The following is a 15,220-nucleotide window of genomic DNA, read 5'->3' as shown; positions in this document are numbered from 1 at the left end:
ACCACCTCTCCTTGTGACCTCCTGCCCTGCCCTGCTCTCCTATGTGCTGTCAAATCCAGTTCCTCATGGAGGAACTTGTGGAGAGGAATTTCAGCACAGCTGGCCAAACAACCTCAAGCAGGAGCAAACTATTTTGAACTTTTGGCAATTCATCTCTATACAAAATATGATCACCCCAAAACAGTGGAGGCCTATTACATGAGAAAAGCAGAGTAACAGTCTTGATTTATAATGCAGCGGACTGTTGTATCCAGCAATACAAAATTATTTTATAAACATTTAAATCAAATATACTACACAAAAGGCTTAGGCAGGCTTAAGTGTATTATAAACCTATTGAGAGGTGGCAACATAAGAAAAAAAAAAAGAAAATAAGGACTCAATTACTGCTGGAAACCTCATAGCCAGCAAGGCTCTGCAAGTGGGATCTGAGATGTTGAAAATAAAACAAAACCCCAAACTAACTTTCCATTGCCTTTTTCTTAGACAGTTTTAAAGTAAACTGATTCCTTTTTCTTGTTTAAAATTCCATTCCTCAGATGCCAATTGCCAACTGCCCAGATGCATCTCAACTAGGAATGCTGCACACCGGCCTATGTAAAGCTCTACTGTTTCATAAGAAAAACAAAAGGGTTTTCAATATATAAGGCAAATGAAATTTAAAATTGCAAATTTGTAGTGAGGATGGCCCTAGTGAAAAAAGAAGGGTCTGTGAGAACCACCCTGAGCCCCTAGAAAAGCAAATCAGAGAAAAACTTATGTGGTGCAGTGTAAGGGCAATAACAAGGAAAGGACATTTCTGCAGAAGGGTTTAAAAATTCATGCTTCATGGGCTGTCGGCTGGTTGGGATGACATGAAAAGCTGTGTCTAACTGCTCAGGTTTGTTCATGACCACATGACCTGGCATATATTTTAATTAACCTTCATGAGGTGGGTAAATTCATAACACTCAGTGAAGTGGCAGTTGGCAAGCAAACTCATCCCAACACACACACACACACAGGAACATACATATTTTTACAGAAGTTTTACATATCAGAAAAAGAAAAAAAGAAATTAAAAAAATGGAACTCCTTACTGTGGTACTAACCATCCTAGCGGATGGGGGATTTGTCCTACAGTGCCTGGTGATAATGGATAATAAGGAGATATATCTGGAGGATGTGGAGGCCTTGGAATTCCTATAGAAAAGGAACATAAAGCAGCGTCAGTACTGAAATGTGGAAATAAATAAAATATAAAGAAAAAAACGCCTATGTTTCTAAATTTCTGTCAACTTCCTTTTATTACAATATTTGTGCCTTCACTTAGAGTTTTCAAAGGCTTTTTCACATTCTCATTTTTTAAAGAAGAAAGAATGATGTTATTCACTCCCTCAGTCACCTCTCCAGTCAGAGATAACTATTTTTGTTATTTAGAATTCAGCAGTCTCAGATACAATTTTGGTGTGATGCTATACTAGATATTCTCTTAAATGTTCAACACAAAGATGGACTCTGCAACAACTTCATGGTTATTTTAGTTTCAAAGTTAGCCAAAAGACCACAGGCCCTACCCATGTGGTGCCTGGGTACTCAATAACATGGCATTATTCCAAAGTAATCTCAAGAACAAGTTTAAAAGTCATTAAAATTGTAAATAATGTTTGCTTTTAAGCAAACCTGGGAAAGCTTTTCTGAAACCAGGAGTGGAGTGAGGGCCCCTGGAAATGTTTGGTAAAACCAGGGGCAGATGTTGAAGGTGTGCAGGGGAGGATAGAGAGCTCACCCATCCTCTCTGGATGAGGTACAGTTCAGAAAGCAGAAACCAGCTCCAGACACAAGCCTTAAATATGAGTGCTCCTTACCTTAAGAGCAAATAGGAATTACTCAGAGGAGTAAGGGGCACAAAGCTGGGTTTTTCAATTAACAAGCCATGGCACAATTACACAGCAGAAGCAAAATTAAAACAGAGAGCATCAAAAAGAAGGGGTACGTATTCAGGGCTACAAATTATTTTTTTAAATCACTTGGGAAGCTTTTAATGTCTAAATTAAATCTCCTTGTGTGACATTTTCATGCAGACATTGCTTTTTCTCCATTACAAAACCCAAACAGATTAACTGGGCTTTAACCATCCAGTGAGCTATTTGCACACTTGAAAGAATGTTCACAGAAGAAAAGTAAACAGTCTACAGACGTTAATCATATGTTTTACGATAGCCATTTAAAAGCTATTCCCTGTACTACCATTATTTAAATGAGAGGTTGACTATGCCATTCACTTGCAATACCCAGGGATGGTGAGATGGATTCCTTTCAAGCCATGTGAAGTCAGCATTAAGCACAATTAAAAGGGGGCCCCAGTTGAAGCATATCAAGTGACAACCAGCTAATGTACAGTCTCATTCAAGAGCTGGAGTTTAGATAAATTATCTGCATAAGTTAGAGCTGACACAGAGTGATTCCTTTGACATGAATTCTGTTTCTGATGAACTTCCCAATTAACTAAATGGGGTTTGGATTAACAAAACCAAAAACCACTGTCACTAGGAACTCAGTACAGCCTGGAGAAATAAGATTGACACTGTTTGACTTCTTTGGGACCTCAGGTTAAAAAGGGACTCTTAAAAAGTTAGAATAACATGTAAATTCTACTCTGTAACACCAATAAATCTAGTCAGGATTTTACGTGGTGCTCTATATTCAAGCAGAGTGCCCTTCAGGCTGAACTTAGAGTTGGGTAGGCTCACATTGGGGAAAAGAGTTGCAAGTGTAAAGCTGAAGCTAAGTAGTTACAGTGGATGAAAATTCAACATTATAGAAGAAAAATGGCTGAACTCCTGACACAGAAACAATGGGATTTGGGGAATTAAAAGAGATTCATTTTGAAACCGGTCATGACCCACCACCTTTAAAATTCCAGCTGCAATTTTGTAAGTGCAGATCACAGAATGTACATGTTTAATTCTCTGGGTCATGCATGCAAACCAAGCGCTGGTAGATTGAACTACCAGGTGGGGTATCATGCTTGGAAAGAAACACTCCTGCAAACGACCCCACACATGCAACTCTGGTGTCACTCTGCAGAAGCTCTATGAAAATTCACCCAGTAGGTTTCCTTCTGAAGTCTAATTGGCTTAAAAAGAAAGTATTTTATCTGGGTTTGACATTTTACATGCCCCCTTTGGTGCTCCAGCATGGGAAATCCATTCTCCTGCACTCGTCTCCCCCAGTTCCCAAAAAGGGAAGATCTACCCACTCTCAAAAGAAACCCCAAAATACTTCCCACCTACCTGTTTTGGGATCTACGTCAGCTGGTAAGTGTGGAGGAGGGTTTCCTGGTGTGAAGTGCTCATTGCTGTATGTGATAAGCGGCGTAAGAGGGTGTACATGGTGTGGGTGCTGCACAACTGGCACTTTGTTAGACTGTCAAGAGAAAAAGGTTGACACTGTTAGAGCAGTGCTGGGCATCCCCCCACTACAGCATGAGGTATGACATACAAAAATCTGAGTAGCCAGGATTTCAGTGTGATCCTCAGACTTTTCCAGATTCCTTCTTGGTGTCACCCTTGCAGTTTTCCCACCCTCTTGCTTAAAACCTCCTCACACACTCGCTCTGCTGTTGAGGTTCTTTAATCTTTTTGACCTGTCATGCTCCTGTACGGAGCAACAGCAATTCTTTAAAATTTTTCCTTTCTATTTTATAATCTTGTGCCTCACCTCCAAGATGCAGGCAGACTCCTCAGTAAGGGGCTGAGAGAGTCCCCCATTTAATTAGCAAGAGACCCAAATGCTCAGTGACCTGTAGGTCTTTTCCTTTCCCTTTCCTGTCCTCAGTCTCAGTTCTGCATTTTACTGCTCATTGCAAATACTCCAGATAAAAAGCCTTTGTAGTGCTGGAGTATTCCCTTCATCAGCAAGCATTAAGCTGACAAGCGATCACCTGCATATTTTATATATATATTTTAGAAGAGCTGATTAATTATCAATTCATCAGAGAGCGTTAATAAATGGGAACTGGATACTGATTAATTAGGCTACTAAAATATTCAGCTATATAAATAATGGCAAAACCCCCCAGATAAAGCCATTGAAATTAACACTCTTGTAGGGGGAATAATCACGTAGATATCATGAGGTTTTCCTCATCGCATTCCTAGCTCTGGGGGAAAAAAATATTTTTCTCAACAACAATTAAAAAAAAATTTAAAAGGAGTGAATGAATGAAAGAAAAAGGCAGGCTGAACTGTAACTTACCCTTACAAGATCACAAAGAAAAAATTAAGCTGAAACCAGCTGAACCGCTGGACCATTTACTGCAAGTAATCCAATTGCAAAAAACCCTATTCCCCATAGAGGATTTTCACTAAAATCCTACAACAGGGACATTTAACCAGATTAGGTACCAGCAAAGATAAAGAGGCTGGTATTAGATGATGAATGGATTAGAGTCAGGTTTCATTTTAGAATGTGTCTTCATTTCCTTTTATTACTTTAAGTAAGGAACAACTTGCATTAACATCAAGTAAAAGGAATCACATTAAAATAAAGTAGTGATACCACGGTGGCCGCGATAGCGCCGCTGCTGTTCAGGGTCTGCCAGCACTCTCCTGCTCACCCTCCTGCTCCAAGATGGCTCCAAGCCCACTGCTCACTCCCCAGCACCCCCAAACACATGCACACACCCTCACCGTGTCTAAGCCACCTTAGACAAGCTATTGCTATTATCTGATCTGGCTTCCAATGCTCTGAGTTTCCCTTAAAAGCAATTCAAAAATAATTCAGTTATTCTTTGGGAACGAGCTTCTAGACTATGAGGAAGGAAGAGGGATGACAAACTGGGAGCAAGAAGGAAAAGAAACATCTGTCTTCCCTGAATAAACAAGAAATTTCTCCACCACGCTTTGGCCAAATGAAGCCCCTTTGGCTGCCCCAGCACTTGCCATAAGTGGCTATTTGGGCTCACTGCTTTGATAACTGCAGAAAAAACTGTGCATCCAAAACAAGCCAGCCAAGAGCTGTACCTGTGCTTCCCACAGCTTCTCCTGTGCTCTTCACCATGTTCATCTCTTTCTGCCACCCTTAAATGGGATGATTCCTCTCCACCACCAAGCATTTGGCACAGGGGATCCCCCCTGTCAAGTGGCCACCACACAGGAAAGATCGTGGTCACAACAGCCAGTGCAATGATTAACAGCACGTTGTGTTGGCTGGGCTGTGGGTCAGATCTGCCAGCTGAACAGCCAAGGACAACTTTTGGCCATACAGATCCATAATGGTTTCACATAAGGAGGAGATATGAGGATTTGGCTCTCCAGTTCAAAAAGTCAAAGGAGATGCTCTAACCGAAATCTGTTCAAGTGAACCAACCTAAGCAGTCCAAAAGTAACTGAAAGCTTTGGTAGGGGTTTCACCTAACAAATTATATTTCACACCACACAAAGTAGCTGGCATCTACTCAACAACACATGACATTACAAGCCAAATGACCAGTTGATGGGGTTCACAAAAATGATCATTTCCAATAAGAGCTATTTTTTCTGGCCAAGAATTGTGTGAACTCCTGCTGTTAGGTGACCCACAGTGTGGCCCCATTTATTGAAGAAGTTAATACATGCTGTAGCTTTGTGCTCTCCCAACTCTATCTTCACAACACTGTAAACCTCACCCAGACCCTGACAGACACCAAGTGCTGTCTTCCACAGAGAGCTTATTTTCACAGAAACTGGCGCTGGTTAGTTAAAAAAATAAGTAGAATAACATTAGAGGGTCAGACTTAAGCTGACAAACAAGAAACAACACGTGAGAGGAAAGCTGGACTGCCATGGCTCCATCACCAAAGCCAGATGTACCATAGGGGGTTACATGTAAACTGTGGGACACCACCACTCCTTGCTTTGATATACCAAGACCGCCCGCAATATCTCCACAAAACAGAACAACTGCTAAATTATTATGTATTGCATTTAACGTGTTTCCGAGACAAATAAAAAGCAAAAGGAAAAAAAAATAAAAATCAACAAATAAGAGTTTGAACCTTAAGTCTGTAATTTTTTCCCCGGTAAGTAATTTTTGTTTAGGCTACTACCATGCACTCAAATGAACCACTCACATAAATGTGCCAGGGTAGGATACTCTTTTGACACTCTGATGATGCTGGGGCAGAGGTGGGGGGAGAATGTACCAGGAGAAAGGAAGAAACTGTCAAAACATGCTCAAAAATATGCTCTCTGGGACAGAGGAGTGTGATCCACTTCCCAGGGAGTCAGTCTGCATCTGTACCACTACCCAAGGACAGGTTTCCATTCTGTTTTTCACTGTTTACACACACTGGGGAAAGGGACCATAACTCCCCTCAGAACAGCACACACAATTTGCAAGCCAAGCTAAACATCTGTAATATGCTAAACAAGCTGCTCTTTAAAAGTACTGTTCCTGAAGTTAACTAAGCTTCATTGGAAAAGAAAAATAAAGGACTATCTGGGAAAGAGCGGGATTAATCCTGCAGATGCATCTTCCTTTGAAGACAATGGGAGCTCTGCCTGAGTAACAAGTGTGGTCCTAACCCCATCCACTGGCAATGAAAGGTAAGCCACAGAAGCCATCAATAGGAGACACCCATTAGATGACTTTAGACATCCCCCTGCAAAAGGCAGTATTTTCCAATATACATTTGTGAGCACTTTATCAAGGGCACTTTTAAGCTAAGAGCCACTGTGAGATGCAGGCATTTCTCTTGCAAGCTGAAGAGTTCCATTTATGGCTCTGTCAGGCATGGGAAGGGGAGCTGCCCTGGTACACACAGATTAGCATCAGGACATGTGGTAACAGGACAGGAGCAAGTGGAGATTTCTAAAGAGAAATCCCCACACCTAAGAAGTACCAAGCCTTCTGCTGATAAATCACCCCTCTCCACCAAAACCTGAGGTCTCATATGCTAGGTTAGAGGTCATGCTAAAGAACTGCAAAAAGACAAGAGAAGTTTGCTTTTTCTTGGTAACTGCTGCCTGAAGCAACCAGAAGAAATTGTCCCCATAGAGGGGGGGTTCTACTACTAAACATCCCTACGTGAATTTGAAATGCTTCTGGGAGTGTCTAAACACAGATCAGTTTAAACAATAATGGAGCTCTAGAACGAAAAAAATTTCCACACCAAAACCACAACAAATTTTGGACTGATGAATGTTTGAAAGGAGTACTGAGATCCATATAGACTAAGTTCTGATAGGTGCCTTTAGGGAACAAAAAAACTTATCTTAACTTCAGATTTAAACTGCAGGGGATTGTGTGTATAAATTGCTGTGTATTAGTCTTTGTTGCATGGTAAGGACATTTCATTAACAGGATGAAAGATGCTTCTATGTGTATACAGCCCAATTTAATACACCCCACTGATGAATACTCCCCATTTATTGAAGAAGTTAATACATGCTGTATAAATCAATAGTTCCTAAGTCTCTGAAAGCAACATAGGACTTGCACAAGATGAAACATTGTATTGTTGAGCACACAAAGAGAAACCAACCTCTAAACAGGAAGAGTTTACTACTGCAATTTCTGCTTGCAAATTCATGGCTTTGGTAAAAAAAAAAAAAACAAACACAGTAGCATATCAACTCTAAGTCAGAAAAAAACATGCCAGAGACACCAGAGGATGCCCTCACCAGGATAACATGCACAAAAAGCCACCCAGGCTGAAAACAAGCCATCGTGCCATGGCAGCATCGCAGCAGCCAAAGCCTTCGGCCCCTGACTCCTTCCCAGCGCATCCCGAGGGCAGGGATGCTCCTGCCCCAGCCCAGCCTGGAACTCCAGTAGCTGCCAGCATAGCCCAGGTAGCTGCACCCCTTTCCCTGACCTGGGGGGCCTTTGAAATATCCTGCAAGCCCTGCCTGTGAGGCAGGGAGGTGCTACAGCCCCCCAGGCTCCCCTCAACCCCCCACGACCGGGAGGGACTGAGCAGGTGCTCCCACCCAGACCCCCGGAGCCCTGGCCCCTTCCTCCACCATCAGAGGAACGAGAGCTCTCCATCCTCCTCTCCATCCTCCTTAAAACCTATTAATCAACAGACACTGAAAACAAATGGAGCTAGAGCTCCGCCTGTCTTTTTGCCATGTCCTCCTCTTCCCCACTTCCTTTTCTGCTGAAGAAAGATGGGCCCTGAAAGTGCCTTTATGAGCCAATACAATACAATAAAACAAAAGCAGCACAGAAGAGGGTTTGTCAGCCTTTTCCCCTCCTCCAGGCTGCATGCAGGTTGGCAGTGGTCTTGAATTAGAAGGCCCTCCTGGAGATGCTCCCTGGGCTTAGCAAGGAGTACCATTCAACACCAGTTCACATTAAAAAATAGGTTTCTCTGTATTTTCCAGATGATGTTATTGCAGTTATGCTGACTGTGGCCAGTGAAATGCTAAAGATGCTCCTGAACTGCTCTGCAGTTCCAAAGATGCTCATAAAAGGAGGTTTATTTTTCCTAAAGTTTGATCTCTCCCTGATTCTGCCTAGGAATGACATCCTTACACCACACTCACCCCCTCACCAACCTGATGCCCCACAAAAATCAGGAAATTAAGTTGCAAGTAAAGGCAAATCCCCAAAATATTGCTGCAAATATTGAAATATTTCCCCACTTCCAGCAGAGTCAACACCACCCAAAGCAAAGCATCTGCAAGCACCACTGCAGGTCTGGGGATCACCCACATCAGCAGCCACTCTGGGTGGCACCCAAACTACACCAAGGAAACTGCATACCATTTAGGTTAACTGAGAAGCTAAAACCAACCAAACCCACCAGCTATATGCAACTTGGTACTCATCCCCTTCAAAAATTCAACACGAGTGATGAAGCATTTCCTGAAAAAAATCAAAGATTTAATTTTACCCAGCCCTGTTTCAGTAGTGAAGTCACAATTTATTTTTTTAAGGATGCTTTCACACCTGACTAAGCATTTCTGAAAACTACTTCCCCTTGCTCCTTTATGGCTGATACAGTGGCCTGAGCCCTTTCTCAGTTTAATGTAGCTGATTCCTGCCTAAGGTCCTGCCCTAAGCTAACTGCCCATTGTAGCAGGAGACAAGGCCTCCATTGATAATCACAACTCACCCTGCTAAAAAAAGGCTCATTTTCTTCTTTCACACGAATGATGACAGGACCACTGACAACCATGCGCTGGGACAATACCCTCACCAGGCAGAGCCTTAAAAAATAACCCCAAAAATCCTGCAACAACTCCCACTGCCCTACACTTAGTATATAAATTTAAAAAAATAAATAAAATGGGCACACACACACAAACACACTTTTGCAGCCTTCTGTTTCTTCCCCTTCCCCCTCTGACCACTCCCCAGACCAGTTAGTGCCTACCTGCTCCTGCAAGAACTGCTGGATAAAAGAACTGCTGGATTTATTTTCAATAAAACCCCGTGGTCTATTAGCAGTCTCTCAGACAAAACAACAAAATCAGCTTCCTGGCTCTAAGTGTCCAGCAATTCATTCATGAAAAGAATAATTTGGGGTTTTCCCCCCTCTTTTACTCAGATGAAGTGTCCCCTGAATATTAGAGAGCTAAGCCACTGTGCTTGACATTTTTCCACATCCTTCCTGTCAGGGTGCGAAGGTACTGAGGGGAGGGGGTGGGGAAATGAGGATTTAAGATGTTCAGGAAATTTCCACTTAATTTCGCCGAAAGGCAATTATGTGAAATGATCTGGTGACAATTAGCATACGCCAAATCCTCTAGTGTACAAGGGGAAGGACTGGGGTTTAGCTATCTAATTACCGCCTGTTAGTTCCGATGCAGGAGGATAAAACACACTGGTAGTAAAACATTATTAAGTGTGCTCACACTCAGCTTTCAAAGCTGTTGTGGGCTGAAAGTTTATTACTATGGTATTTGGAGTGGGGTTTTATTTTTTTCTTTTTTTTTAAGTAAAAGAAAGAAACTTGGGGTTTTAAATACAAGTTAAGTGCTGTAGTCTTGGACAATGTGGTGTAACTCTAATGTCAGGTCAGACCCAAACAAGCACCTGCTACACAAGTGTATAATTTGAGATCCTTCAGCAACACTGGAATTACATTTACAGCAGTCAGATTTTACCTTACTTATTCTCTTAATGCTTCACTGATAAAGAGAAAGCACTCTTCTCACCTGCTCTGCCTCACTTCAGCATATGAATTCACACACCAGTTACATCATCTATAGCCCAGAACTGTGGCCTGCATGTATCCAGGCAAGCCTTACACTGAGTATCAACATTAGAGATTATTTGATCAACAGGTGGATTTTCCCATACCAATAGGACAGAATAATGCTCAGTCCCTTTAAGTTTCAGGTAATAAAGCACCCAGATTTATTTCTTCCATTACAAAAGGAGAGGCAGTTTCTTCCCCAATGAGACAAACACTCCGTGCTTTCTCTGCATACTTTAGTTAATTTTAATTCCTAGACAGATGCCATCTCTGCAGAGCAGGCAAGCCTTCGTTCATTTTAACAGCAAAAACACTTGGCACATATTACATTAAAACTGAAAAATACCTTTTTGCTAATCCATACCAGTACAAGGTGTGCTGGATGCACAACTACTAAGCAAAGAGATGGGTGAAACCAAAGCAGGTCTCTGAACACAAACAGGGTAGGAAGGGGAGAGGCACAGAGCAATAACACAAGCACAAAAATTAAGAGATGAGAAGCAGAGAAAAAAGCAAATATAAGCAAAATAGCGCTTATAATTGCCTCAACAGACCTTGCTCCATGCTTTTGTGTGAACACCTAGTGATGCAATTTGATTTACTGCCCAACATTCTCTGAAATACCTCATTATAAACAGCTTTAATTCTTGCTTATAAACCACTTATTTCAGCACTAGACAGACATATGTACTGTAAAAGAAATAGCTCCTGATTTTTATTAGGTATCTTTGATTTCTGTCTATAGCAAGAACTTGAATGTGAGGCTGTTAAAAAACTGCAAGAAATGAAAGAAAATTAGCACATATGCCTATACTTTCTTGTACTTGGCAATTTCAGTAATAACAGCGTTATTAAAAAACTACCATGCACATACACGCCTTAAGATATGATGAGAAGTTTTCAGTACAGCTTTTTAAAACGCAGCTTTCACAGCGGACTGTGCTCAACACCAATATGGAACACATGTAGCAAATGTATATTAAATTCCTTAACAAATAACAAGGCTCTAAAAATTGTTTTCATTTTTTTATATGCTAAAAACATTACACGCAGCACAATTAAGCAATGCAATTATTAAGTAAATCCAGACCAATTATTTCTTGAATAAATTCAAAAAAGTTTCTTTAAAAATGTTATGTTAAATTCCCATCAGAACTGAAACGCCTTGCAAGTATTCCAGAAGAAAAGTAACAGGGACATATACAAAGTGCTGTCAGGCCTTTTGCCCCAAGTCCCAGTAAAAAAAAATTCCTCTGAAGGTAAAATATTTGTGAGATCTCACCACCAGTCTTGTAAAACCTGCATATACAACAAGATGCAGCGAAAGAAGAAACATCTAATTAACTGTCCTTTTAGATGAATTAACTTTAGAAAAAATCTACAGAATTGTATCTCTTGTTTTATATAAGAAAAGATAAATAAATCAACTAAGCTGATCAGGCAAAGGTACCACAGAGTACTGAAGTGATAGAAATCCTCCTGAAGGATTGAGTGACTCTGTAAGCAAGTCTGACAGTTAGAAAAGGAAACAGCAGAAACTCAAGACTTCCACAAAACCAACAGTGAAAATGTGATGCATTGTAGAATGCTTCAATAAGTTTCTATTTTCTGTGTGCAATTACAGGAAATACACAAAACAGGCTGAGGGGTACCTTTACTTTCTTTAATATATAATAATAGGAGAAAGTCCCATGGACTTCTGACAGCAAACACAGAACCACTGTATTAAAACGTCTGTTACCTCATATTTATCAGCGTTCAGTCTTATTTTTCATATTCCTTTATCCCTGGGTAAAATAATTCTTATGCAGCGTCCCTAAAATTTTCACCTTTCACACTACAGCTGAGCTTTCTGAAGAACTCAGAAAATTTAACTGCCAACCAAACACAGGATCAAAAGCACCCAATAAATAGTACTACGTACTATTTTTAATAATTAAACCAAAAAATCTCGTTTCGTGTATGACAAGAGTTAAACCATTCCATCTCCAAACCCCCTGAACTGTAACGTATGTGCCCTGCTACAAATCAACTTTTCTTCCTTTAAGAAAAAAACCCAAAACCCCAAACATTTTTACCTTCATGGTTTCAGAGTTTAGGAAATATCGTACTGAACTGAAGAAAGCTTTGAAGTGGCCCCCTCCGCCCCAAAGGAAAAAAAGAGAAGAAAAGCTAGTGATGTCATGGTCACTGTGTGACTGCCTGACTGCAGATGTAACACAGCTCTACACGCGCACACGCTTCTCCCTCGCTGGTAACCATTGTTCAGCAGCCAGGAATCAGCCCCCGAAACCTGCTGCACACCGGGCTCTGAAACACCGCCCCGCCAACACACCCCAATCCCACCCTGGATGCACGAGGGAAAAATCCCTTTCCCCCTCCCGCCCCTCCCCAAGCAAACCCCAAACCCGGAGGAGGGAAGGGCGCAGAGGAGGAGTGCAACAACTGTCCCGCTGCACCATCGTGGCGCGACAGCGGCTCTGCCGCTCGCTCCTCGCCGCTGCTGGCAAATTAAGCGGCATCGAAAAGTCACGCTTCCCCCTACTAAAAAAGATTATTACTACAAAATAAATAAATAAAAACAATGTCGCTAACAAAGGTCACAGCTGGAGATCCTTGCTTGGGTTCTCACGCTCCCCCCCCTCCCCATTATTTTTTTTTTTGATTCCGCACAGGAAGAAAGGGAAGGAGAGGGAGAGAGGAGAGGGAGAGAAGTCACATCAGAAGTTCAATGGTCAAGACGGAAAGCGCGCACGCAGAAAGTGCTACTCACCCAGCAATTCAAATTGAGATGCCAGCAGCCGAACTGCTGGAAGAGAGAGAACCCAGAGGCAAGCGCTCCTCCTTTACCACTCAAATCTTCCATTCCCACTAAAATTGCATCCCTCGGGTACATAACAGCTTTGTCTTTCCTTCTGTTAACCTCAAAAACTTTTTTTCTTTACTGTCTAGATGCCAATTGTGCTGGCTTTGTATTATTTTCCTTGCAGCTTTTCTCTCTCTTTTTCTTTCCCCGCTCCCCCCCTTCACTTAAAGTACTGGAAAAGCTGTCTTAAAAGATCAAGATGTCTCCAGTTTTTTGGCCTGGTGTTTTCTGAATGCTCAAAATCCACTGTCATGTTGGCTGTGAGAAGTGTCTTATTTCTAAATTGTCGGCTGCAGTTATCAAAATTTAGAGAAGCCTCCTGTCTTTTCCAATATAGCACTTTACCATCATCCTTCCAGGGAGTGGGGAAAAGACTTTCTCTCCCCCCCCGCCCCCCCCCATGCAGGTATGTCTGTTCACAAGAGCTAAAAAGCAGTTACTTTGGAAATCAATGACAATGCTACTCCAAGCCAGGTTGCGCAGGTATTACTAAGTGCGGCGAGGAAACGCCGGCCGGCCGTGAGGGAGCATGATCAGTTAAGTGTAGCAAGCATTCACTTTATCTGCAAGATTGTCAAATCCCTCAAAACAAATTTCTTAGGGGGAGAGCTGTAAGGAAAGTGTATTTTCTTGTCATTGTAACACTGAGGTGACATTTGGCAGACCTTTACCATTAGCTCTGTTCTCTCCCCCTCCTCCCTTTTCCTTTAGTATTTAATATTTCTGTAAAACACTGACCTATTGCAACAGGGATGCAAGAGGAACTTTGAGATACAGTGCCCTGGTTACTGTATTTCCCCAAGCTGCTCCTAAATGAGAATTAACAGGGGCATCCGAGAGCATTGCTGAACTGAGCAGGGGTAAAGCCTTCTGCCCCGTGCCTTGCTCTTGCCTATGAGCACTGCAATATGCCCCCTTCCTAAATCTGAGCTGGCTACCGCGGGCATCCGAGTTTGCCAAGAGTCAATATCTCATCTCCTTTTTATCCTTTCTCCCCAAAGTTGTAAAGTAGTTACTCTGCAACAAGGTAAAAAAACCAAAAAGGGTGGTTTAAAGGGAAAATTCCTAAATTTGGAAAAGGCGGCTGTGTTGTTTCCCTCGTCACTTTCTAGGCAAATTTGTCAACACTGATGGATGCTGCACGCACGGGGAGCGATCGCCATGTGGGACAGACGCTGCTGCAGACGAGGCACTGGAGAAGACCAGTTGCAAACACTTGTCTTCCCAACGCACATCTGGGTGATCACACCAACGAGTTCTCTCCCCACTCGCCCCCAAAGAGTGAAACAACAGGACCAAATAAATATAGGGGTAAAAATAAAACTGTTTCAAGGAAGAAGACCTTGAGTGCATCCAAGTTTGCCTTTTAAGCGGCAGTTTAATCTGCGGGGGCCACAGGCTAAACAAAATATAACAAATGATAACGAAACACAAACTGGTACCCAGGCCCCGGGGAAAAAAAAAAGAAGAGGAGCAGAAGAAGTAAACGGGGGAAAATCTGTGCAGTCTCTGTCTGCCGGAGCCCCGTCCCTGGTCCTCTCCCTGCACTGCTCTGGCCTTCGCGTGTGCAGTGTCAGCCAGCAACCTCTAAGGCCCTTAATACCAAAACAAAACCCCACGATTTCCCTTTACACGGCAATAACAAAAGCAACGAGGCTCCAGTTTGACAAGTAAAAAGCCCCAACAACACGGCAGCTAATTGCCTTCCCTCCCTCTATTCACAGCAGCCACCACACTCCAGCGGCTGCCTTTGTCCCACGTGCGGTTCCCGGGGCTGCTGACGGACAGTTCCCCACCATTTACCAACAATAACTTGGAAAAGTGCAGCCAACGGGACAGGGAACTCGGAATTCGGGATTGCCGGCTCTTCCCGAAAGATGCGCAGCACATGGGATGGAGACGCCGGGAGCTCCCTAATCCCGTGCCCTCCCAAATACCCGCCACAACAACCAGCTCCTGCGGGATGCGAGTTCTCCCCCGAATCGGTGGTAGCCGATCCCCCGGGGCTTTAGGGAAGAGCAGCCCGGAGCGGGGCGGCCGAGGGCGGCGGGAGGCGGGCGGGGGCCTGGGGGAGGCAGCCCCTGCCCCGCGCCCTCCGCGCCCCGAGCCCTCCTTACCATGAGACTGCAACCGCAGAGGGCAGGGAGAGACCAAGCGGGGCTGCAGCTCCCTGCGCGCATTCC

General features: G+C 43.0%; 1 protein-coding gene across 35 annotated transcripts in view; it reads right to left on the bottom strand.

Annotated features, from left to right (window-relative positions):
* Positions 1–15,220, bottom strand: part of TCF7L2 (transcription factor 7 like 2) — a 172,946-nt gene that overhangs the window by 23,790 nt on the left and 133,936 nt on the right. For 26 of the 35 annotated variants that reach the window (XM_072931256.1, XM_072931251.1, XM_072931252.1 and 23 more), the window contains 2 exons: positions 3,276–3,408; positions 1,080–1,182 (listed from right to left, as the gene is read on the bottom strand). In XM_072931256.1, coding sequence (XP_072787357.1) covers positions 1,080–1,182; positions 3,276–3,408 — 236 coding nt within the window. Of the gene's footprint in view, positions 1–1,079; positions 1,183–3,275; positions 3,409–12,944; positions 14,498–15,154 lie in introns of those variants that run through there. The other 9 variants (XM_072931253.1, XM_030276410.4, XM_030276412.4 and 6 more) reach the window with 4 other exon arrangements.

The sequence above is a fragment of the Taeniopygia guttata genome, chromosome 6 (assembly GCF_048771995.1).
Source record: "Taeniopygia guttata chromosome 6, bTaeGut7.mat, whole genome shotgun sequence".
Classification (NCBI taxonomy): Eukaryota; Metazoa; Chordata; class Aves; order Passeriformes; family Estrildidae; genus Taeniopygia; species Taeniopygia guttata.
Note: the sequence above shows the minus strand (reverse complement) of the source record. Positions and strands in the feature narration are given on the sequence as shown.